Source organism: Heterodontus francisci, chromosome 1 (assembly GCF_036365525.1).
Source record: "Heterodontus francisci isolate sHetFra1 chromosome 1, sHetFra1.hap1, whole genome shotgun sequence".
Taxonomy (NCBI): domain Eukaryota; kingdom Metazoa; phylum Chordata; class Chondrichthyes; order Heterodontiformes; family Heterodontidae; genus Heterodontus; species Heterodontus francisci.
The window spans coordinates 224,599,212-224,624,112 of NC_090371.1; the positions used below are offsets into that span (position 1 = coordinate 224,599,212).

The following is a 24,901-nucleotide window of genomic DNA, read 5'->3' on the forward strand; positions in this document are numbered from 1 at the left end:
GAAAACTACAAGCTAACATGGGAAGTTGGGTGGGCAGCAGTTTAGTGGAAATGGCACTAAGGGAGCAGGAAATGGGTCTTGTGGACAGGATGAGCTTGGAGAGGAAATGGGAGCAATAGAAGAGAGATCATAGAAGTATGCAGGGTCAGGACGAGGCCAGAGGTTTGTTTTATTGGGCAAGAATGAGGGGCAGAAGTAGCAGAAGCAGACTGAACAGATAGTTTCAATTTTATGAAATGTGTGAATAAAAAGTGGCCCGAACCACCTCTACTAGTTACTCCCAGGAAGAGCTTCTTCTATTTATTATAACCATTTACTTTCAATCCAGCTCATTATATGCTCTTAATCCCATAAACCTTCTTTAAAAGCATCCCGTAAAAACTCAGCCTGGATTTTGTGAGAATAACAACAGTGATGTTATCACTGTTATTGCAGAGTAAATCGAGCAGCAACTTCAGGCGCCCGCACGTGCACATGGTTAACCACAGAAATCTGGAATTGCAATCAGAGTTACACCACTCCTTCACAGTGTTTATTATTGCAGTCCTTGCCAGAAAAAACTCAGCACTGAAAAGATTGCATGGCGTGACCTTGTTTTTCTCCACTAAAGATGGCTGAAAAAGTTTGTGTTTGTGCATTCAGGAGTAAGTGAATTTTTATTGGCATGGTAAGTTATAATTAATGCTGAATGACTTCCCTGGCCCTGAAAAATTCCCTCAACAGAAAATAGTGCTGTAGATTTTACAAAAACATTAATGGTGAGGCTCAACGCCTACTTCTATTATAGGGTAAATCAGACAGCAGAAGATAAACGTGGGAATCCGGAAGTTGCCATTTCTGTCTACCTCTTTTCTTTCTCTCCCTTGATTCCATATGTTTCCCAATCTTTAGTTAACTTTCTGTACAACATTTAAATATAATGTATATTTCCTGCTTTATACTTCCTGGTTTGAGCTCTGTGAGTCTCAGTGAGGATTCTGCAATCTGTTGAATGAATAGCCTCCTTGACCTGCTCACAGGCACCACAGATCCCCTGTAGTGGGTGCTGCTCTTGAACAATGCCACATCAGAGCAAATTTGTACTCTAAAGCTGGTCAAAACTTTGTGGGCAGCTATCAGCGAGGTGAAAAGCAAGCACTCTACCTTCGCAGCTGAGTGCAAAATCTAGACCCTCATCATGTTCTCATAGGGATATACTGCTTTATCACATCCCTTAAAATGGTCCGAAAACACTTTTTTTCTTCTACTTCAAACTTGGTCCTTATGAGAATACTATAAATAATTAATTAAAGACAACCAACGTTAAATATTTAAGTAAAAGCAAAATACTGCAGACGATGGAAATTTGAAATAAAAACAAGAAATGCTGAAATACTCAGCAGGTCTGGCAGCATCTGTGGAGAGAGAAGCAGAGTTAATATTTCAGGTCAGTAACTTGAAACGTTAACTCTGCTTCTCTCTCCACAGATACTGCCAGTCCTGCTGAGTATTTCCAGCATTTCTTGTTTTTTAAATTTAAGTGCTTGTTTACTGCAACTTTTTTTGTGTTTAAACTGTAATATTAATGCATATATCAGTGCTGAAAGCTTAAACTAGTTGACTCAAGGAGTGTGTCATTTTCCTGGACCTGCAAAATGAACAGCTTTAACCTGCTGAATGGTTATGGCGTAATAATCATGACATCTGGTTCATTCAATTGATAATTTAACCTTAGAGTTTTAAGTAAACATTCAGGCATTATGTTTAGTTAAAACGCTGCCCGTGAAAGAATGTTACAAGTTGCTCCATATGATCCATCAAAAAGAATTTAAAATCCTACCTTCATAATGAATTATCTAACGTTAATTATGCAAAAGAACCATTAAAATAAATTGTTTCTTTTGTAACAAAATGTAATACTAAAAGTCAAGATTACTAATATTTTAATAAACCATTTCAAAATTGTAATTTATTGTTTTTCACAACTGGAAGGAAATTGAATGTTTCCTTTAACCCACAACCTAATAAAATCTGAAATACTGGTTTTTCCACTTGTTGATACAATGCAAATTAATTAACATTTTGTCAAAGAATATTTTTAAAAATCTGTGACTTACATGTATTCGTACTTGGCTCACACTGCAATGACAAGGCCTGCAGGCTTTCTTCATCCATGTCCAGGTTAAGGTTTGCAAGGTACTGTTTTACTTTCCGAGCCATCTGCGCATCTTCATAGAGTTTCTTTGCATTGAGAAATGAACTGCGACGAACCCGTTTTTTGTGTCCCCCTGTCTGTACCACATCCAGCGCAGCAGCATTTGTACTGCCCTGGCTAAGCGACCTGCCACAGTGGAAAGAGAGAGAGATGCCGCTGGTTTCAGCATGGAAAGTCAAAGACTGGGACATGCAAAGGTCAGATTGAGGTCAGTCTTGTTCAAGCTCAAAATAACACATGCCTCATTCCAGTAAGTCAGACAGACAAAAATGAAAGAAAATGAATGAAGAGAGAAAGGAAAATAAAAATCAGCAACTACTCTGCAGATAACCTTATCCTGCTTCAAGGTGGCAATCAAACTTTACACCACTATAAGCATCTCTGCCCACTAGTTTAAAAGAAGCTACTACTCTGGCAGAAGAATTGGAGCAAGAGTCGAAGCTCATGCAGGACTGAGGTTAAATAGCAGTTGAAATAAATCCTGACAATATTAATAACAAAATTGTTTCAGTATTTCTCTGTATCACTTTATGATCAGCAGAAAGGTACACTCTTTTCTGCTCCCAAAGAATGGAATATTTCCCTCTACATAAGATCGAAAAGCAAATAATGGGACTGCAGTCCATTCGTAGTTTAACCCAAAAGTTACTGAATGCTGAGACTTCAAAAATCACTCCTATCCCGAGCTACCAGGATGACCCTAAATACAGGTAAATGGAATAAAACTTCACTATTACACAGAAAGTACATAACAAATTATTTTGGCATTATTATTCCTGTAAAAGCAAATTAAGTGAATAAAAATGAATAAAATCAAATTTTCCATTTGTAAGTACCCAAATTTATCAAAATGCATCCCTGTCGAGAGAGATACAAGCCCAACATTAAGCTGAACCACTGAAGCTCCCTAATGCTGAATGAAAGGGGAAGTATATTGCAATTATAATACCTAATTGCCCACATAATTCTGACCGCCAATATTTAATTGCTTTATGTTTATCTTTAAAATATGTCTTTTTAAACAGTTTCTCAGGATTAAAAATTTGTCTATTTATATATGTTAAATGTCCTTTTCAAACCATCAGTAAATATGCAATTTTTAAGGGATTATGTGCTTTAATGGTTTTGAAGCTATTGCTTCTAAAATCTCTTAAATTACCTTAGTAGCCTAAGCAATGTTAGAACAGACTCATGTGAGTAGGTAAAGATCATCCAATATGAGGCCAGAGCCAAAGGGTTAAACTGAAAAATGTGAAAGCATAAAGGAAGCAGCAGAAAGGGAAAATGCAAAATGGCAAAAAACGTCCTTGGTGCCGGCAGTTCCACCACTTACCCCAGACTTCTCCACTTCTTCTTCCTGTAATTGAGAGCCATGAATATTGAAGCGTGGGCATAGGAAGAAAGACAGAGAAAGATCACAAGCTCAGACAGAAAAGACCAGATCTCAGACATGCAGTAACAGAAGCCAAGGGACATAACACAGTCCAGTCACTTCAGTCATCAAAACTGGCCATGGTCAAACACACTAAGTTAAATACAAACGTTTCCCAGTCCAGTCACAGTAACTTTTACCCTTCACTGTAGAAAGTAGTAATGAAAACTTTCAATATGTTAACACTGAAATCATATACAATAATTGAGAGATTTTGTTTTGCCATTGTTCTCTATAAAGACAAAGTAAGTGCAGAAAACATTCTGTTCATTATAGATACAATCATATATTTATAGGAACAGAACTTTTAATAACCAGAAAGCACATCCATCTCAAACCTGGATTTCTATGATCCTTACAGATACATAGTGGATAGTGATCTCAACATAACATTTGAATGACAGTCTAAAGATGCGCTAAATATGCTATATTACTTTATAATACAAAATGATGTACTTTTTAAAGGAGTGCAGATTGCAGCTTCAATTAATTCTGTCCATGGGTTAGATATTTATCTTGCCGTCCCAGAGTAAAACTGACATTGCAGACTGCCCGCCCATTAGAGAAACTACCTATTTTCATTTCTGTTGGCAGCAAATCAACCCCCAAATTCAAAGTCGATAACTGTTCAACATATTGTCATATTTCTGTAGCAAATGAGATATGTTTTCTTTACAATACTGCATATCCAAATCATCTTATTTTTTCATAACTCTAAGCCAATTGCTTTCAAAATATCTGTTAATGGGCAGTCCTGCAGCAGAAACAACCAAATGTACAACTGACCACTGATAAACCCAACATGAAATCTAAAATGAGACACCAGTTTTAAGTTGCACTATCGCAGTGACTACTGATAAAGATAGCAATATGAAAAGTAAGATTCATCTGAAAACTGAAGTTATTTGGGTTGGAAACAATTAAATAGTAATTACAATGTCAGATATCTTGCTTTCTGTGAAAACCTAATCATTACCTTAGAGAATATTTTGCACTTGAAATGCGTGAAATGCATACAGAGCTGCTTACAAAACCAGTGTTGTAGATCAATAATCTTCATCTTCCTATTCATTAAATTGTCTGGTTTGTATACAAGAACAATAGCGAAAAAGCACAACTACAACCAGCCTGACTGCTCATCTTACAGCAGCATTCTATTTTTTTTTAAAACAGTACATATTAGCTTGCTGCATGCAATTCCTTACTAACACACATATATAGCGAGCTCGCCACTGGTATCAGACCCACCGGCTGTCCATGTCTCCGTTATAAAGACGTCTGCAAACGCGACATGAAATCGTGTGACATTGATCACAAGTCGTGGGAGTCAGTTGCCAGCATTCGCCAGAGCTGGCGGGCAGCCATAAAGACAGGGCTAAATTGTGGCGAGTCGAAGAGACTTAGTAGTTGGCAGGAAAAAAGACAGAGGCGCAAGGGGAGAGCCAACTGTGCAACAGCCCCAACAAACAAATTTCTCTGCAGCACCTGTGGAAGAGCCTGTCACTCCAGAATTGGCCTTTATAGCCACTCCAGGCGCTGCCTCACAAACCACTGACCACCTCCAGGCGCGTATCCATTGTCTCTCGAGATAAGGAGGCCCAAAAGAACACATATATGTACTTTACCACACTTTATTTTAAAAAAGTGATATCCAGGAGGAACCTTACTGGAAATATAAGTGCAGAACACTATGGGCGGCTGAGGTTTATTCAAGCTAGTACAGCTTTTTTGGTTAGTATTTGCAATTTGGCACCAACATAGGACTATAAACTTGAGCTGATTTAACACTTCAGATTTTGGAAAACCAAAATAGTGCATGTGCAAAACAGGAGACTGTAAACAACTTCTTCATTTATAGAAACAAATAGGAACCATTTAATGCATTCTTTTGGCTCTTGTTCAATACTATAAAAGACACCCTGCTAGTGTAAGACCTTCGAAGAGCATTGCACTGCATAAGGAAACAGAGACATTTCATAAAACCCATTTTGAAACATTGTACATCTGAGATGAAACACCAAAAACAGAGCCAAAATAACTATGATTAAATAATAACTAAAATAACACACATCCTTTTGTGCTAGATTATGCAATTTCAGTCTCTAAAGCAAGTTATTTTGTATCCTCAGAGGACCATTGCTGCTGTGTCTTCAGGACTGAAACAATCTGAATTGTGCTTATTCTTTTAAGAATAAAAAGTATTTTTGTCCACAGCCAGCCCTATTTGAAAAGTTATTTTATTCGCTATGATGAATAATTTTAATTGGCTCAGATTATACTACTATGGATTCTATGATTCTGTGAACAGATAACACTAACCTTGTTCTGAACATAACAGCAGGATCCATATTAACTGAAGCCATACGGCCAACATGACGGATTTCTTTAGCAATCATCCGTAGTTTTTCAAAGTTCACCAAACCTTCCACTTTGGAGTCATTCCCTAAGAGAAAAAAAAAGACTCGTGACAAGGATAGTTAATTTCCAGAGAACCCCAAGTGAACGACCAAGACCCCATTAAGGAATTCCAATGTTTTAAAGTTCTGAGAAGGAATGAGTCAGATGATGAGATTGCACTAGGTGTATTGATTTCAATACTAGGAATGTTGGTAGGAGGAGGACTGCAGACCATAAATCTGGGTAGAGCTATTAATGGTTAGCAGCTATGCTAACCCAGACTTTGCAAATTGATTAATGAAATTGGGATCGCAGGAGAGGAGTGAAGATATAAAAACAGTGTGACGGCAGCAGAGAACAGAGCATCACCGGAGAGGACTGAAGATATATAAACAGCGAGGCAGCAGGAAAGAAAAAATAATTGCAGGAGAGGACTGAAGGTATAAAAGCGGTGCGGCAGCAGCAGAGAGGCCAGAGCAGTGTGGGAAAGGAGTGAAGATATAAAAACAGCACCGCAGCAGTAGCAGAGGCCAGAGCAACATGCGAGCGGACTGAAGATATTAAAATAGCGCAGCAGGAGTAACGGAGACCAAAGCATCGCGGGACTCAAAAACAGACCATAAATCAACAAAAAAAAATCAAGGAGTGATGTCACAGGACAGCAGGTAGGTGATTAGTTGGTAAGTATTGCAGCTTTATTTTGCTCTTTAAGCTAGGGAGGTGTGCTAAACTCAGAGCTAGGTATCTGTAACTTACAATTACTTTATTAAATTAATAACAAACTAGATAACTGAAGACTTGTATATAAAAAAAAGTTTATTTCCATGTGGAACAGCTCAAGGTCTGGGTTTCAGAGCTTAACAGCAGCTGATGTCACTGCAGTGCATCTGCAAGGCTGAGAATTTCATGGATAGCATGACCTTGGCGTTGGTCACCTTGCAGCTTAAGAGTGTGCAGGCAGAGACGGAATGGGTGACCACCAGGCAGTCAAGGAAGACCAGGCAAGTAGTGCAGGAGACCCCTGAGTGCATCTTGCTCTCCAACCAGTATTCAGTTCTGAATACTGGTGAAAGTGATGGTTCATCTACAGGAGTGCAGCCAGAGTGAAGTCCACAGCACCATGGGTGACTCAGCTACACAGGGAAGCAGAAGGAAGAATGGGAAAACAATAGTGATAGGGGATTCTACAATTAGGGAAACAGACAGGCGTTTGTGCGGTCGCACATGTGAACCCAGAAGGTATGTTGCTTCCCTGGTGCCAGGATGTCACTGGTTGGCTGGAGACCACTCTGAGGGGGGAGGGCGAACAGCCAGAGGTTGTGGTCCTTATCGGTATCACTGGCATAGGTAGAAAGAGGGATGAGGTGCTGCAGGCAGATTTTAGGAAGCTAGGAAGGAGACTAGTAAGCAAGACCTCAAAGGTAGCAATCTCTGGATTACTCCTAGTGCCACATGCCAGTGAATATAGAAATAGGAGGATACAGCTGATGAATGCATGGCGGGAGAAATGGCACAGGAGGAAGGGATTTAGATTCCTGGGACACTGGAATCGGTTCTGGGGAGGTGTGGCCTGTACAGAACGGATGGATTGCAACTTAACAGGGCCGTGACCAATGTCCTCGCGGAGTGGTTTGCTAGTGCTGTTGGGGAGTGTTTAAACTAACTTGCTAGGAATGGGAACCAGGATGTTGCACTAGAAGCGTCATGAATGCTATACTTTGTAGTATGATTATGTTTTAAAAACTGTGATTTTTAAATACAGTGTAAAAAGATTCAGAGGAGACATGTGACCTCACACCAACTCTGCCTAAAGACAAGACAGGGATCTTGGCTATCATGTGAACAAGGAATCCTTTTGAAAGCAGAATGAAAGGTTAAAATGAAAAGTAAAAACTTCAGCATAATTACAATCTCGACAGATTGCTGACAGAATGTTGATGGTGTACGGAATGCAAAAATTAGAACTTTGGCTATCACCTCATGCTTTTGACTAGTTTGGGCCCAGATTCTAGTTCAGACTAGTTACCCTCCCATCCTGTAACCTCTACAATAGCCACCATAGTTAAACAAGTCATGAGAAAATCTATTAAAGAGATACCAAGTCTGCCATTAAGATGATACTGAGAATTCCAAAAAGATTACAACACATCAATGAAGAATAACAAAGTAGTTTTTTGGAACAGTTAATGCGTAACACCTGAAAGACAATGGGTTTTGCTCTCTCAGACCGTAAACAGGGACTCTGAAGATGCAAACTCAAGTGAAATTTTTAACATCTGGAAACAAAGGTAGGCCCGGGTGGTTCTGTTGTGGCCAGACTTGAGGACTCTGCCTATTGAAAAAGGCAAATGACTACTAACTTTTGATTCTGGATAAATTCAACAGGCTTTCAGAAGTCTGCAGATGTAAAGAAAAACAGAAGACACAAATACCAGCAGTGGCAGCCTCAGAAGTGAGTTTAGAACATATGAACATACAAATTAGGAGCAGGAGTAGTCATTCGGCCCCTTGAGCCTGCTCTGCCATTTGATAAGATCATGGCTGATCTGATTGTGGCCTCAACTCCACTTTCCTGTCTGCCCCCCCATAACACTTGACTCTCTGTCTATCAAGAATCTATCTAACTCAGTTTTGAATATATTCAATGACCCAGTGCTCCCTGATCAACCAAATTCCACAGACCAATGACCTTCAGAGAAAAATTTCTCCTCATCTCCTTCTTAAATGGGAGACCCCTTATTTCTAAACTAAATTTTTAACCCTAGTTCTAGTCTCGCCCATCTTGGAAATATCCTTTCAGCGCCCTGTCAAGTCCCCTCAGGATTTTATATGTTTCAATAAAATTACCTCTCATTCTTCTAAACTCCAATGTATATAGGCCCAACCTGTTCAACTTCTCCTCATAAGATAATCCCTTCATCCTAGGTATCAGTCGAGTGAACCTTCTCTGAAATGTTTCTAACGCAATTATATCCATTTTCAAATAAGGAGACAAAAACTGTACATAGTACTTCAGATGTGGTCTCATTAAGGCCCTGGACAACTGTAGCAAAACTTCCCTACTTTTATATTCTATTCCCCTTGCAATAAACGACAACATTGCATTTGCCCTCCTAATCATTTGCTGTACCCGCATACTAATTTTTTGTGATTCATGCATCAGGACACCAGAGAGTTCTGCAATCTCTCTCCATTTAAATAATATTCTGCTTTTCTATTTTTCCTGCCAAAGTGGACAAGTTCACATTTTCCCACAATATACTCCATCTGCCAAATTTTTGCCCGCTAACTTAACCTATCTATATCCCTTTGTAGACTCTTTATGTCCTCTTGACAACTTAGCTTCCTACCTATCTTTGTGTCATCTGCAAATTTAGCTACCATACATTCAGTCCCTTCATCCAAGTCACTGATTTAGATTGTTAGGGCGGCACAGTGGCGCAGTGGTTAGCACCGCAGCCTCACAGCTCCAGCGACCCGGGTTCAATTCTGGGTACTGCCTGTGTGGAGTTTGCAAGTTCTCCCTGTGACCGCGTGGGTTTTCGCCGGGTGCTCCGGTTTCCTCCCACAGCCAAAGACTTGCAGGTTGATAGGTAAATTGGCCATTATAAATTGCCCCTAGTATAGGTAGGTGGTAGGGGAATATAGGGAAGGTGGGGATGTGGTAGGAGTATGGGATTAGTGTAGGATTAGTAAAAATGGGTGGTTGATGGTCGGCACAGACTTGGTGGGCCGAAGGGCCCGTTTCAGTGCTGTATCTCTAAATAAAAATAAATCGTAAATAGTTGAAGACCCAGTACTGATCCCTGTGGCACTCCACTAGGTATGGCTTGCCAACCCGAAAACGACCCATTTTTCCCTACTCTCTGCTTCCAACTGGCTAACCAATCCTCTACCCAAGCTAATATGTTACCCCCTACACCATGAACTCTTATTTTGTATAGTAGCCTTTGATGTGGCACCGTATCACATGCCTTTTCGAAATCCAAGTATAGGTTCCCCTTTATCCACATTGCTTGTTACTTCCTCAAAGAACTCTAATAAATTAGTCAAATACATTTTCCCTTTCAGAAAACCTGCCTGATCACATGATGACTTTGTAAATGTCCTGCTATAACCTGATACAGCAAAAGGCTGCTTAAGACTTTAACCCCAAATTTGAAACCTGAGGTTTGTGGCGGAAAAAAGACCTTATTCATGGAAGTCCAGGTCTAAAGTGCTCGGGAGAAGTGAGCAACGAGGACAATGACTTTGAGAAGGACTGGGAGATCTAACCCATTGCAACTGGGAGTAATTTGGGAATTTTAACTGCAAGAATAGTGCCTCAATGAAGACACTGTGTAATGTAAAAATGTGGTGTGGGATTTTCAAGTGTTTCAATACGTTAATGGGAAATACCTTTCTTTGTAATTTAGTGTATTAGCTACTTACAAAGTACTGATTAGTTAATGTTGATTTTTAGTTTCGTTGTTATAGTAAAAGTCTTAAAACATGAAATCTTGTTGTGCACTTCTTTAAATTGGTCTGGGGAGTGCATATCTTTGGTTTTAAAGTCAATGGTCTCAACTGAGGTAGAAACAGGAAGGATAGACAAGGTGCACAAAGAATTGGGAGAGATGTATTGCACCAGAGTAAGAAACAGTAAGCTATTAGGTGAGGTCAGACTAAGGGGAAATATGTAAATGTACAGACTGTGCTAAATAAGGTTGGGGAACTGTGAAACAGCCACATGGGAATATGATGTTGTGGCGATAATGGAGACCTGGCTCAAAAAAGGGGCAAGATTGGTACTAAATATTTGTGGATTTAAGGTGTTCAGGAAAGAAAGGAGAAGTGGCAGTATTGACAGAGAATATTACAGTGTTGGAGACAGCAGAAGTCCTAAGGTGGTCAAGGACAGAATCTATTTGATTAGAGTTAAGAAACAATAGAGGTGCCATTACACTACTGGGTGCATCCTATAGGCCACCAACTATTGGGAAAGATAGACAGGAGCATATTTTCTAGGAAATTACAGAGATGTGCAAGAACTATAAAGTAGGGATAATGGGGGACTTTAATATAAACTGGGATAGCAATAATGTAAAGGGCAGTGAGGGAGAAGAGTTTCTGAAGTGTGTTTAGGAGAATTTTCTTGATCAGTACATTTCCAACCTAACGAGGAAGGAGGCATTGCTGGAACTGGTTCTGCGGCGTGAGGTGGGTCAAGTGAATCAAGCGAATCAAGCAGGGGAACATTTAGGGAACAGTGATCATAGTACTATAAGGTTTATATCAGCTATGGAAAAAGATAAGGACCAATTTAGAGTAAAAATACATAGTTGTATAAGTGCCAATTTCAGTGGGTTGAGAAAGGACCTGTTCCAGGTGAACTGGAATGAAAGATTGGCAGACAAAACTGTAACAGCACAAGGAGCTGCTATTAAAGAGGAGATGGCTTTGGTACAGTCATGGTACATTCCCAAGAAGGCGAAAGGTAGGGCAACCAAACATAAGAAATAGGAGCAGGAGTAGATCATACGGCCAGTCTAGCCTGTTCTGCCATTCAATATGATCATGGCTGATCTTGGGTTTCAACTCTACTTTCCCACATTCTCCCTATATCTCTTGATTCCCTGAGAGACCAAAAGTGTGTCTATGCCAGCCTTAAATATATTCAACGATGCAGCATCCACTACTCTTTGGGGTAGAGAATTCCAAAGATTCACAACACTTTGAGTGAAGAAATTTCTTCTCATCTCAGTCCTATATGATCGTCCCCTTATCCTGAGACTGTATTCCCGTGTTTTAGATTCCCCAGCCAGTGGAAACAATCTTTCAGTGACTACCCTGTCAAGTCCCTTCAGAATCTTGTAAGTTTCAATGAGATCATCTCTCATTCTTCTGAACTCCAGAAAATATAGGCCCAATTTACTCAGCGTCCCATCATAAGACTAATCTAGTAAACCTTTGTTGTACTGCCTCCAATGCAAGTATATCCTTCTTTAAATATGGAGACCAAAACTACAAACAGTATTACAGATGTGGTCTCACCAAAGCCCTGTACAATTGTAACAGGACTTCTTTATTCTAGTATTCCAATCCCCTTGTCATAAAGGCCAACATGCTATTAGCCATCCTAATTGATTACTGTACCTGCATGTTAACTTTGTGTTCCTTATACAAGCGCACCCATGTCTGTCTGATCAACATTTACAAGTTTCACACCTTTTAAAAAATATTCTGCTCTTCTACTCTTACGACCAAAGTGAATAACCTCACACTTCCCCATATTATACTCCATCAGCCAACTTGTTAGCCACTCATTTAACCTCTAAATCTCTTTGCAGTCTGTGTTCTCCTCAAAGTTTGCATTTCCACTGGACCACTGCTTTTCTTGATATATATTAATGACCTGGACTTGGATGTACAGGGCACATTTCAAAATCTGCAGATGACACCAAACTTGGAAGTACTGTGAACTGTGAGGAGAAAGAGATGGACTTCAAGAGGACATCGGCAGGCTGGTGGAATGGGCAAATTAAATTTAATGCAGTTGTGTGTGAAGTGATACATTTTAGTAAAGAGAATGAGGAGAGACAATATAAACTTAAGGAACAGAGAGACCTAGGGACATATCTGCACAAATCGATGAAGGTGGCAGGGCAAGTTGAGAAAGTAGTTAAAAAGGAATAGGGGAGCTCGAGCTTTATAGATAGAGGCATAGAAACAAAAGCAAGGAAGTTATAATGAACCTTTCTAAACTACTGGTTCAGCCTCAGCTGCAGTATTGTGTCCAATTCCGGGCACCACACTTAAGGAAGAATGCGAAGGCTTTAGAGAGGGTGCAGAAAAGATTTACGAGTATGTTTCCAGGGATGAGGGACTTCAGATACAAGGATGGATTGGAGAAGCTGGGTTTGTTCTCCTTAGAGACGAGAAGGTTGAGAGGAGTTTTTTTAAAAAAAGAGGTGTTCAAAATCATGAAGGTTCTAGACAGAGCAAAGAGAGAGAAACTGTTCCCTTTGGTGGAGCGTTCAAGAACCAAATTTAAGGTGACTGGCAAAAGAACCAAAGGCGATATAAGAAAACTTTAACACAGCGAGTGGTTAGGATCTGGAATGCACTGCCTGAGAGTATGGTGGAGGCAGATTCAGTCATGGCTTTCAAAAGGTTTTTGGATAATTATCTGAACAGAAAAATCTGAAAGGCTACAGAGAAAAAGAGTGGAGGGGAGGGGTAGTGGGACTAGCTGACTTGCTCTTGCAGAAAGCCAGCGCAAACTCAGCAGGCTGAATGGCCTCCTTCTGTGCTGTAACCATTCTATAATTCTATGATCAGGCAAATGCTTGAAAACATTATAAAATATGAAGTTAAGGAAATAGTTTTTATCGTGAAGATTTGGTAGCAGCATGGACTAGCAGAGTGTCATTACTGCTAAGGAAGCTCAGTCTGAGCTCAGCATAGATTGACAGGATGAAAGCTTTCTTCAATTCTATTACATTTTTATGTAAAATGAGCTTTGGCAACCTAAACTCAACAAAGTTGAGTCTGAGGACCATAAGGTTGTTTGATAATATTACTGGAAAAAAATTCCAATGGCAATAAAAAGTTCTCTTCAAAGATTTGAGCTCATTCACAAAATAGAGGAAGTTTTACTGTGCAGTTGAATGTGGTCTATCTAATCTGGGAATAGTTGATGCTGAAATGATACAAAAGCAGAAAATAAGTCATTTCCCAGCACTAACATTCTTGCCTTACCAAGTGCAGAAGTTAACCAATTCTGCTTTCAAGTTATGATTTTCATCTGTTTTGGACTCAGCTCAAAATGGTGGAAGTGCATGTGTCACTGAGGATAGATAGCTCTTTGTTAGGCTCATTTCAATTTCTACTATTCATGTGAACATCTAGATTTTTCAAAAGCATGGCATTATAAATAAACATAGGAAACTAATTGGATAGTAACTGCCAGAGCTCAGTTCGATCATCACCTCTCAACTAGCCGGGCCAGTGATGTTGACCGAGTTTTAATAAAACCTATGCAAAGGGCATGCAGTTTGCAGTACCACCAGCATTTCTCAGTTTGACAAATATGTAATCTTAATGGTCATTGATCTTTCAGTCCATATTTAGGTATTCTTTGAAAGTTTACTAATATAGTGGATAAAGAATACAGACTGAAATCTTTTGGGGGGCTTTGCAAGTCTTTTTTTTATTCATTCATGTAATGTGAGTGCTGCTGGCAAGGCCAACACTTGTTGCCCATCTCTAATTTCCCTCGAGAAGGTGGTGGTGAGCTGCCTTCTTGAACTGCTGCAGTCCATGTGGTGTAGGTACACCCACAGTGCTGTTAGGGAGGGAGTTCCAGGCTTTTGATCCAGTGACAGTAAAGGTACAGTGATTATAGTTCCAAGTCAGGATGGTGCATGGCTTGGAGGGGAACTTGCTGTAACTCTGCTTGGAGACTAGCAGAATCCTCCAGGAAAAAATATCACTATGGTGGCTGAAAGTACCAATGTTTGTCTGTCTTGGAGGACAGGATACCCAAGTACCTGACTGCATCTATGCTGTTTTAGGAGGCCGGCTGGTTCTTTAAAAAAATATGTATTTGTTGCACTTCTGTGGAGCGCAGGATGTTCAAGCCTTGCAAAGATCTAAACCTTCCTTCACCCTTATCAGACAAATGACTGGAAAGGGACACAGCCAAGGGCAGGGATGCTTACACCACGAGTTCCTGTTCCTTTGGCTTAGTTGGGATTTGGTGCATCAGTGGAGGACTATATGCCCGGTGAGGTGAGGAGTACTGGCCTCCACATTTGAGGATGTGGGCCCAACTAGTAGGGTTCAGGCCACGGAAATGGCCTGGAATCCCTCTACCCCATTGAAGAAAGCTCCTCAAATTCTTCTGATTTTCATTATGCATTACAGAGTGTTATTAAGAAATTTCAAATCATATCATGACCACATAATTTTCTCTTAACTTAGGAGTGTGGGCCTTGAACAAGCTCAATGTTAAGAGTAAACCTTTGTTTTCAACACTTTCCTTCTTTAGCATTCTGATGTATACAAGAAACAATATACACAACTGTACCATTATTGGGAAACAAGTAAATTGACCTGTGGTCAATGTTCCCTCTAAGCTGTGCTATGTGTAGCCATACAGCAATCTTGAATATACCGCTTAGTGCAATAAACAGGCTGCGTAGCAATCTTGAATATATTGTACAGTGCAATAAGCCTACTGCACCCAGCAAAAAAAATTAGAGGCAACATGGCCTGTGTTGACAAAGCTTCTTCTAATAAAGAATAGAATACAACTGGAAATAATCACAACATAGTTAGTTTGAGTGGCTCAGATAAATCTGTGAAACCTGAGTCATTTATATTAGTTGTCTAAGGCCCAAAACAAAATTAAAATTACTCCTGAATAAATAATAGTGTGACATAAATAAATGGGGGACAACAATGTATAGTATACAGAGTATTGCCAATATGCCACAATGTAACTATTGCAAGTCTACTGAAAAATGAGCCATTGATTACCAAGAAATATGCCCAGTATATGTTCAACTTATACAATACGCTGGTAGAAGGTCAACCTTTAGTTTAGACAAGAGATGTACAGTCTGTCTACAATATATGACTGCAATAAGATACAACAAATGCAGCATATTTAGTTTTAAATGTGAAGAAATTGGTGAAACACAATATAATTAAATGATAAAGCAAGATGAGCTAATATAATGAATGAGAAATCATGAGCAAGATGTGAAAAAGAGTAGTGATATTTCAAGGACAGCAAACAACAAAAATGGATATAGTCACATTTTTTTTTTAAACAGAGCTACCTTCGTGCAGGAATGTCAGATCTTTCTTGATCACAGGGAAGAGAGGAATAATGGGAGGCTGCAGGTTCTGGTTGTTGAGAACATTGCGATATTTAGCCATATTTCTAGAGGGATCCAAGAGATCCTGAAGGTCCTGAAATAACTTCTCATATTTGCTTGGAAGTTTTTCCCAAGTATTCCGCAGTCTTGCCACTGGTGCAAGGTATAGACCACTAGGTTTTGTGAGAAGACAAAGAAAATACAATAAGTATTACGTACAACAACATTTAAATCAGTCTTTTGAGAAGTAAACCACCAACTTAATTTGAAATTTTGCCATCTTTCATTTTTTCTCAATTAATGTTTCAAACTTTTGTTGCTTCTTTTTGTATAGGAACCATTGAATGTATGACATTATGGTTTGAAATGAAGATCATCGGTAAGATTCATTTCACAGTATCAGTAGCCAAAACCAAATCAGCAAAAGGTGTAGCACACATTTAGCATTACAACCTGTGAACATGTCCTGCAGGAACATTCTTCATTCACAAATAGAGCATTCTTATAACAGAATAAGACCCACAGCACAACTTACAGCTTTATGATTTCATATTTTTCAAGATAGATTAAAATAAATGTTACATTGTTGAGTTTAAAGCAGAAAAATATTCTCTATTTGTATTATCCAGCTCTAGTTTTAATACTTCTAACTGAATAGAAGAAAATGTATTTGTATACACCCCTTTCCATTTTCACATATAATTAATTCAGAAATTCAGGAATGAAGGTTATTAATATCCTTGGGTCACTGTCATTATCAGCAAGGACAGGGGATTATAGGAAACTCCCTTTGCTAGTCTAACCCACTTATCCTTTGCCGCTACAATATTCCAGTACTGGGACTACAATTTAAGGACACCTTTCTTGTAATTGAAACTAGTTACATAATCTAAATATTTTATTCATAATAAGATATATTACGAAAAAATTTTGTAAATTATTTCAAGATTTACTATTTCTATGAATCATTAAAATTTGTACATTAAAGATCTCTAGTATGATTGCAATCTTTGCACAATATACACAAGTGGTTTGAGTGCTAACCATAAATAATGTGCTTTAACGTTTGTCACCTTTTGTTACTGTTCAATACAGAATTAAGATTTTGAAACTTAATGAAAAGGCATAACATTTCACATTTAAAAAGGCACTTTTTAACACCAATTCCCTCTTCCTACAATATTAAAGCAAAGGGTACATACATTAATAGCCCTCCATTTAGATGTTTATCATAGTCATTATTTAATTTCTGACTTTAAGAAACACATTTGCCTAAGCAAAGTTGGTTAACCATGGCTTTGTAAGTGAAGAATTACAACTCCTTCAGATTATTCTATTAAGTCATCATTTGAAGGAAAATATGTCACTCATCAGATGAATGACTAATGCCCAAGCTTCACATTAGAATAGTTTGAAAAGAAGTGACGCGGTTAAATTTTCTTTTGACAGAGCAACCTCAAGCCAAAGTAACACTGCTGTTAAAATCGACAGTACTGCAATGCCTTTCCACCTTGTGATATATGATTTAAAAAACAACACAGAGAACACTCACAGATTTCTGGGATATTGGGACCAGTTCTGGGACAGGAGGCACCTATTCAAAAGGCATGGGTTGCACCTCAACAGGACTGGGACCAATGTCCTTGAAGGGAGATTCACAAGTGTGATTGGGGACGGTTTAAACTAAATTGGCAGGGGCTGAGCACCAGTATATAGAAGTAGAAAAAGAGGAATAAGGTACATAAAGGAGTGAGAGTGTTGGGTAGTACTAGAGAAGGAAGTAGTACCATATTAGATAGGAGCAGACTAAGAAGGTCTACAAAAAATACAAAGACAGTTTTAGCATGCATGCATGTAAATGCAGTGTGGTGACTAAGTCTGGTGAACTACAAGTACAAATAGTTGTATGGGAATATGATGTAGTGGCAATAACAGAAACGTGGTGCAAAAATGGTGAGGACTGGGTACTTAATATTCAAGGATACAAAGTGTTCAGAAAAGAGAAGAAAGGAAACAAGGGAGTTTGGATAGTGATACTGATGAGGAAGACATTGTAGTGTTGGAAAGGGAGGATGTCCTTGATGGGACAAGATAAGATCCATCTGGTTAGAGTTGAAAAGCAAAAAGGGTACGATCACACTACTGGAGATATTCTATAGGCCTCCAAATAGTGAGAGGGAGATAGAGGAGCAAATCTGCAGGGAAATCACAGGGATATGAAAGAATTTTAGCATGGTGATACTGGGGGACTTTAATTACCTAAATATCAACTGGGATAATGTTAGAGTAAAAACAGTCAGGAGGGGGAGGAATTTCTGAAATATGTTCAGGAGGAGGTTCACAAGGAGGAGGTGTTAGCAATTTTGGAAAGTGTGAAAATAGATAAGTCCCCTGGGCCAGATGGGATTTATCCTAGGATTCTCTGGGAAGCCAGGGAGGAGATTGCAGAGCCTTTGTCCTTGATTTTTATGTCGTCATTGTCGACAGGAATAGTGCCGGAAGACTGGAGGATAGCAAATGTTGTCCCCTTGTTCAAGAAGGGGAGTAGAGACAGCCCTGGTAATTATAGACCTGTGAGCCTTACTTCGGTTGTGGGTAAAATGTTGGAAAAGGTTATAAGAGATAGGATTTATAATCATCTTGAAAAGAATAAGTTCATTAGAGATAGTCAGCACGGTTTTGTGAAGGGTAGGTCGTGCCTCACAAACCTTATTGAGTTTTTTGAGAAGGTGACCAAACAGGTGGATGAGGGTAAAGCCGTGGATGTGGTGTATATGGATTTTAGTAAGGCGTTTGATAACGCTATTGCAGAAAATACAGAAGTATGGGATTGAAGGTGAATTAGTGCTTTGGATCAGAAATTGGCTAGCTGAAAGAAGACAGAGGGTGGTGGTTGATGGTAAATGTTCATCCTGGAGTATAGTTTCTCGTGGTGTACCGCAAGGATCTGTTTTGGGGCCACTGCTGTTTGTCATTTTTATAAATGACCTGGATGAGGGTGTAGAAGGGTGGGTTAGTAAATTTGCGGATGACACGAAGGTCGGTGGAGTTGTGGATAGTGCCGAAGGATGTTGTCGGGTACAGAGGGACATAGATAGGCTGCAGAGCTGGGCTGAGAGATGGCAAATGGAGTTTAATGCGGAAAAGTGTGAGGTGATTCACTTCGGAAGGAGTAACAGGATTGCAGAATACTGGGCTAATGGGAAGATTCTTGGTAGTGTAGATGAGCAGAGAGATCTTGGTGTCCAGGTACATAAATCCCTGAAAGTTGCCACCCAGGTTAATAGAGCTGTTAAGAAGGCATATGGTGTGTTAGCTTTTATTAGTAGGGGGATCGAGTTTAGGAGCCACGAGGTCATGCTGCAGCTGTACAAAACTCTGGTGCGGCCGCACCTGGAGTATTGCGTGCAGTTCTGGTCACCGCATTATAGGAAGGATGTGGAAGCTTTGGAAAAGGTGCAGAGGAGATTTACTAGGATGTTGCCTGGTATGGAGGGAAGGTCTTACGAGGAAAGGCTGAGGGACTTGAGGTTGTTTTCGTTAGAGAGGAGGAGAAGAGGTGACTTAATAGAGACATAAGATAATCAGAGGGTTGGACAGGGTGGATAGTGAGAGCCTTTTTCCTCGGATGGTGATGGCAAACACGAGGGGAGATAGCTTTAAGTTGAGGGGTGATAGATATAGGACAGATGTCAGAGGTAGTTTCTTTACACAGAGAGTAGTAGGGGCATGGAACGCCCTGCCTGCAACAGTAGTAGACTCGCCAACTTTAAGGGCATTTAAGTGGTCATTGGATAGACATATGGATGAAAATGGAATAGTGTAGGTCAGATGGTTTCAAAGGTCGGTGCAACATCGAGGGCTGAAGGGCCTGTACTGCGCTGTAATGTTCTATGTTCTAGGAGAAATTCCTTGTTCAGTCTGTTCTCAGTCCAACTAGGAAGGAGGCATTCCTGGATCTGGTCCTGGGGAAATGAGGTGGGCCATGTGGATCAAGTGTCTGTGGGGGAGCACTTGGGTAAGTGCTATTATCATACCATAAGGTTTAGATTATTAATGGAGAAACACAAGGTACAATCTAAAGTAGAACTTCTAAATTGGAAGAGGGCTAACTTCAAGGGGATGAGAGGGCATCTGGCCAGGGTAAAATGGAATCAAAAATTGAGAGGAAATACAGTAACGGAACAATGGGTGATCTTTAAGGAGATGTTGTTTCAGGTACAGGCTAAGCACAATCCAACAAGGATGAAAGATAGGGAAACTAAAGCCAGGGCTCCTTGGATGTCGAGGGAGATAGAGAATATGATGAAACGAAAAAAGGTGAATGATGCATGTCAGGTGAATTCTTCAAGTGAGAACCAAGCCAAGTACAATGAATTGAGAGGGGAAGTGAAGAGGAAAACAAGTCTGCAAAAAAAAGAGAATATGAGAGTAGAATGGCAGATAACATAAAAAGGAATCCAAAAATCTTCTATTAGCATGTAAATAGTGAGTGGGAAGTAAGAGACGAGGTGAGTCCTGTAAGGGACAAAGAGAGTGACACATGCTTAGAGGTGCAGGGCAATGTTAGAATACTTAATGAGTACTTTGTTTACTAAAGAAGAGGAAACTGACAAATATTGGTAGAAGCGAAAATGTTAGAGATAATGGATCGGGTAAAAATTGATAGGCAGGATGTACTGGAAAGGCTGGCTATGCTTAGAGTGGATAAGTCACCTAGTCCAGATGGCTTGCACTGCAGGTTGCTAAACGACATGGAACTGGAGATAGTGGAAACACTTGCCATTATCTTCCAATCGTCCCTAGATAGAGGAGGTGCAACAGGATTGGGGAGTGGCAAACGTGACACCCTTATTCAAGAAAGGGTGTAAGGACATTCCTAGTAACTATAGACTGGTCAGTTTAACATCAGTGGTGGGTAAGGTTCTAGAAACAATAATCAGGGGGAAAAAAAATCAACAGGCACTTGGGAGAGGTTTGAGTTAATAAAGGAGAGCAAGCAGATTTGTAAAAGACAGATCGTGCTTGACTAATTGAATTTTTTGATGAAATAACAGAGAAGGTTAATGAAGGGAAAGCAATGGATTTTGTCTATAAGTATTTTAAGAAAGTGTTTGACAAAGTACCACCTAAAAGGCTGGTTAACAAAGTTGAGGCTCATGGAATGGGAGGGCCAGTGTCAGCTTGGATTAAAAAAAAAATTGGCTTAAGCACAGAAAACAGCAAGTTTTTTTTGTTCATGGGTTGTGGGTAACACTGGCTAGGCCAGCATTTATTGTCCATCCCTAATTGCCCTCGAGAAGGTGGTGGTGGTGAGCTGCCTTCTTGAGCCACTGCGGTCCCTGAGGTTGTGGGGTGGAGGGGGGGGGGGGGGATGTTATAGCAACTGTGCTGTTAGGAAGGGAATTCCAGGACTTTGACCCAGAAACAGTGAAGGAATGGTGATATAGTACCAAGTCAGGATGGTGTGTGGCTTGGAGGGGAACTTGCAGGTGTGGTGGTGTTCCCATGCATCTGCTGCCCTTCTCCTTCTAGGTGGTAGAGGTTTTGGGTTTGGAAGGTACTGTCGAAGGAGCCTCGGTAAGTTGCTGCAGTGCATTTTGTAGATGGTACACACTGCTGCCACTGTGCATTGGTGGTGAAGGGAGCGATTGTTCAAGGTGGTGGAGGGGTGAAATCAAGCGTGCTGCTTTGTCCTGGATGGTGTTGAGCTTCTAGAGTGTTGTTGGAGCTGCACACATCCAGGCAAGTGGAGACTATTCCATCACATTCCTGATTTGTGCCTTGTAGATGGTGAACAGGCATTGGGGAGACAGGAGATGAGTTACTCGCCACAGAATTCCTTGCTCCTGATCTGCTCTTGTAGCCACAGTATTTATGTGGCTGGTCCAGTTCAGTTTCTGGTCAATGGTAACCCCAAGGATATTGACAGTGGAGATCCGGCGATGGTAATGCCATTCAACATTGAGGGAAGATGGTTAGATTCTCTCTTGTTGGAGATGGCCATTGCTTAGCACTTATGTGGTGCAAATGCTACCTATCATTTATCAGTCAGAGCCTGGATGATGTCCAGGTCTTGTTGCATATGAACACGGGCTGCTTCAGTATTTGAGGGGTCGCGAATGGTGCTGAATATTGTGCAATCATCAGCGAACATCGCCACTTCCGACCTTATGATGGAAGGAAGGCCACTGATGAAGCAGCTGAAGGTGCTTGGGCCAGGACATTACCCTGAGGAACTCCTGCTGTGATGTCCTGAGACTGAGATGATTGACCACCAAAAACCACAACCATCTTCCTTTGTTCTAGGTATGATTCCAACCAGCGGAGAGTTTTCCCCGATTCCCATTTACTCCAGTTTTGCCAGGGCTCCTTGATGCCATACTCGGTCAAATGCTGCCTTGATGTCAAGAGCACTCACTCTCACCTCACCTCTGGAGTTCAGCTCTTTTGTCCACGTTTGGACCAAAGCTGTAATGAGGTCAGGAGCTGAGTGGCCTTGGTGGAACCCAAACTGACCGTCAGTGAGCAAGTTATTGCTGAGCAAGTGTCGTTTGATAGCACTGTCGATGACCCCTTCCGTCACTTTACTGATGATTGAGAGTAGACTGATGGGGCGGTATTTGGCCGAGTTGGATTTGTCCTGCTTTTTGTGTACAGGACATGCCTAGGCAATTTTCCACATTGCCGGGTAGATGCCAGTGTTGTAGCTGTACTGGAGGAGCTTGGCTAGCCGCACAGCTACTTCTGGAGCACAAATCTTCAGTACTCTAGCCGGAATGTTGTCAGGGCCCATAGCCTTTGCAGTATCCAGTGCCTTCAGCCATTTCCTGATATCACGTGGAGCAAATCAGATTGGCTGAAGACTGGTATTTGTGATGCTTGGAACCTCAGGAGGAGGCCGAGATGTATCATCCACTCGGCACTTCTGGCTGAAGATGGCTGCAAATGCTTCAGCCTTGTCTGGTAAATGGTTATTTTTCAGACTGGACGATGGCAGACAGTGGTGTTCTTCAAGGTTCAGTGCTAGGACCACTGCTTTCTTTGATTTATTTAAATGACTTGGATATTGGAAGACAGAGTAAAAGTTCAAAATTTGCCAATGATACCAAATGTGGAGGTGTGGCAGACAGTGAGGATGATAGAAATCGACTGCAACAGGACATAGATAGGCTAGCAGAATGGACAGACAAGTGGCAGATGGAATTTAATACAGAGAAGGGTGAGGTGATACATTTCGGCAGAAGAGATAGGAAGAGGCAATATAGATTTCATGGTAATATAAAAGCAAAAGCAGAATACTGCAGATGCTGGAAATCTGAAATAAAAACAAGAAATTCTGGAAATGCTCAGCAGGTCTGGCAGCATCCGTGGAAAGAGAAGCAGAGTTAACGTTTCAGGTCAGTGAATTTTCTGATGAAGGGTTGATGTCCCCATTCATTTTTTACACTGCGAGTGGTAATGACCTGGAAATTGCTGCCTCTGAGGGTGGTGGAAGCAGAGACGATGAATGAGTTCAAAAGGAAATTAGATGGGCACTCGAGGGAAATAAACTTTCAGGATTACGGGGATGGAGCAGTGGAATGGGACTGACTGGAATGCTCTACGGAGAGCTGGCACTGACTCAATGGGCCAAATGGCCGCCTTCTGTGCCGTAATGGCTCTATGTCAGTTGCAACTTCTACATAATCCAGTTTTAACGAATGTTCATTTCTTTCAAATGCTCCTAGCACTGTGTTATGGTTCAAGGTTGCCAGATTAGCAAAGCAAACTCGTGCAAAAGAATGTATTTTAAATTTACAGTTCTGCTGCAGATTTCTTCTACATATGTGCAGAGATACCATGTAGTAGATGCTTAATTTCAGGTTGAGTAAAATATCAAGCATGGCTTATTTTCCATCTGCTACTTCCCTCTCCCTAATTTTTACATTCTTCCTAGCCCCCTTCTACTCTTGTTTCTATTAGTTGGTTCATTACTGGGCCAACTGCACCATTCCACCCGCCTTTCATAATCTGCTCCCTGTTGAATTCAATAAAGCCTTGCAAGGTTTACAATGATCACAAAATACCTAGCAAAATTGAAAATCAATATTCATATGCGCCTGTAAAACACTAAAGAGGATGTTTGAGAAAAATGCTAGTTCTCTGAATATAGTATTAAGAGGCCTTGTGCTCCTGCTAAACCACCAATTGATTAAGTGTGACTTTGAGACTGTTACAATTTTCAGTTCAAGCCTTTGCTCAGTTTTTTAAACTGTACATAAAGCAATTTCTGTGTCATGATAAAAGACCTGAACATAATGTAAATTCCGCTTGTCAGCTTGAATGGAATCACACAAGGGTTTCCTCTCATATTCCAGTTTTAAAGCATCTCTTTACCTTTATACTTTTATTTTGTATACTGTGTTTTCCACAGTTGTACACCACGTTTTGTGTTTTCCTTCTGTCTCTGCATCCCTTGCGCAGGGTGGATGTTAGGCTTTTTTCATGATTTGTCTTCTATTTAAAGCTCAGTGACTGATAAAACTCTACAAAGTTTAAACTCTCATTCTTGTGTTTAATGTCCCTCCACCGTCTTAACCCTCCAAAATATTTTCCAGCCCTACAACCACATCCCCTCATCCCACCGAGAACTATGCATTCTTCTGACATTTACCTCATATGCAATCCTTACCTTTGCTTTAACATTGCGGTCGTGCTTTCAGGCATCTGGAATTCACTTCTAAACCTCTCTGCCTCTCCACAGCCTTCTTGTCCTTTAAGACTCTCCTTAAAAACCTTCCTCTTTGATTAAGTTTATAGTCACGCTTCCTAATACCTTCTTTGGCTTGGCATCCTTCTTTTAATTGATTCTCAGGATGTGGACAACTGGCAAGACTGGCCCATTCGTAGATACCCTGAGAAGGTGCAGTTGGTGTGGGTCAGCAGTCACATAATGGCCAGTCTGCATGAGGATGGCAGGTTTGCTTCTGATTACACTTTGCTTAAGTGCCTTGGGATACTCTTCCATAT

The 24,901-nt window shown here is 40.5% G+C and overlaps 1 protein-coding gene across 6 annotated transcripts in view; it reads right to left on the reverse strand.

Moving 5' to 3' along the window:
• The window catches only part of rapgef2b (Rap guanine nucleotide exchange factor 2b), a 660,162-nt gene that overhangs the window by 87,482 nt on the left and 547,779 nt on the right, over positions 1-24,901 (reverse strand). For 4 of the 6 annotated variants that reach the window (XM_068041792.1, XM_068041811.1, XM_068041830.1 and 1 more), the window contains 4 exons: positions 15,851-16,062; positions 5,946-6,069; positions 3,528-3,551; positions 2,097-2,320 (listed from right to left, as the gene is read on the reverse strand). In XM_068041792.1, the coding sequence (XP_067897893.1) occupies positions 2,097-2,320; positions 3,528-3,551; positions 5,946-6,069; positions 15,851-16,062 (584 nt within the window). The remainder of the gene's footprint in view (positions 1-2,096; positions 2,321-3,527; positions 3,552-5,945; positions 6,070-15,850; positions 16,063-24,901) is intronic. The other 2 variants (XM_068041802.1, XM_068041821.1) reach the window with 1 other exon arrangement.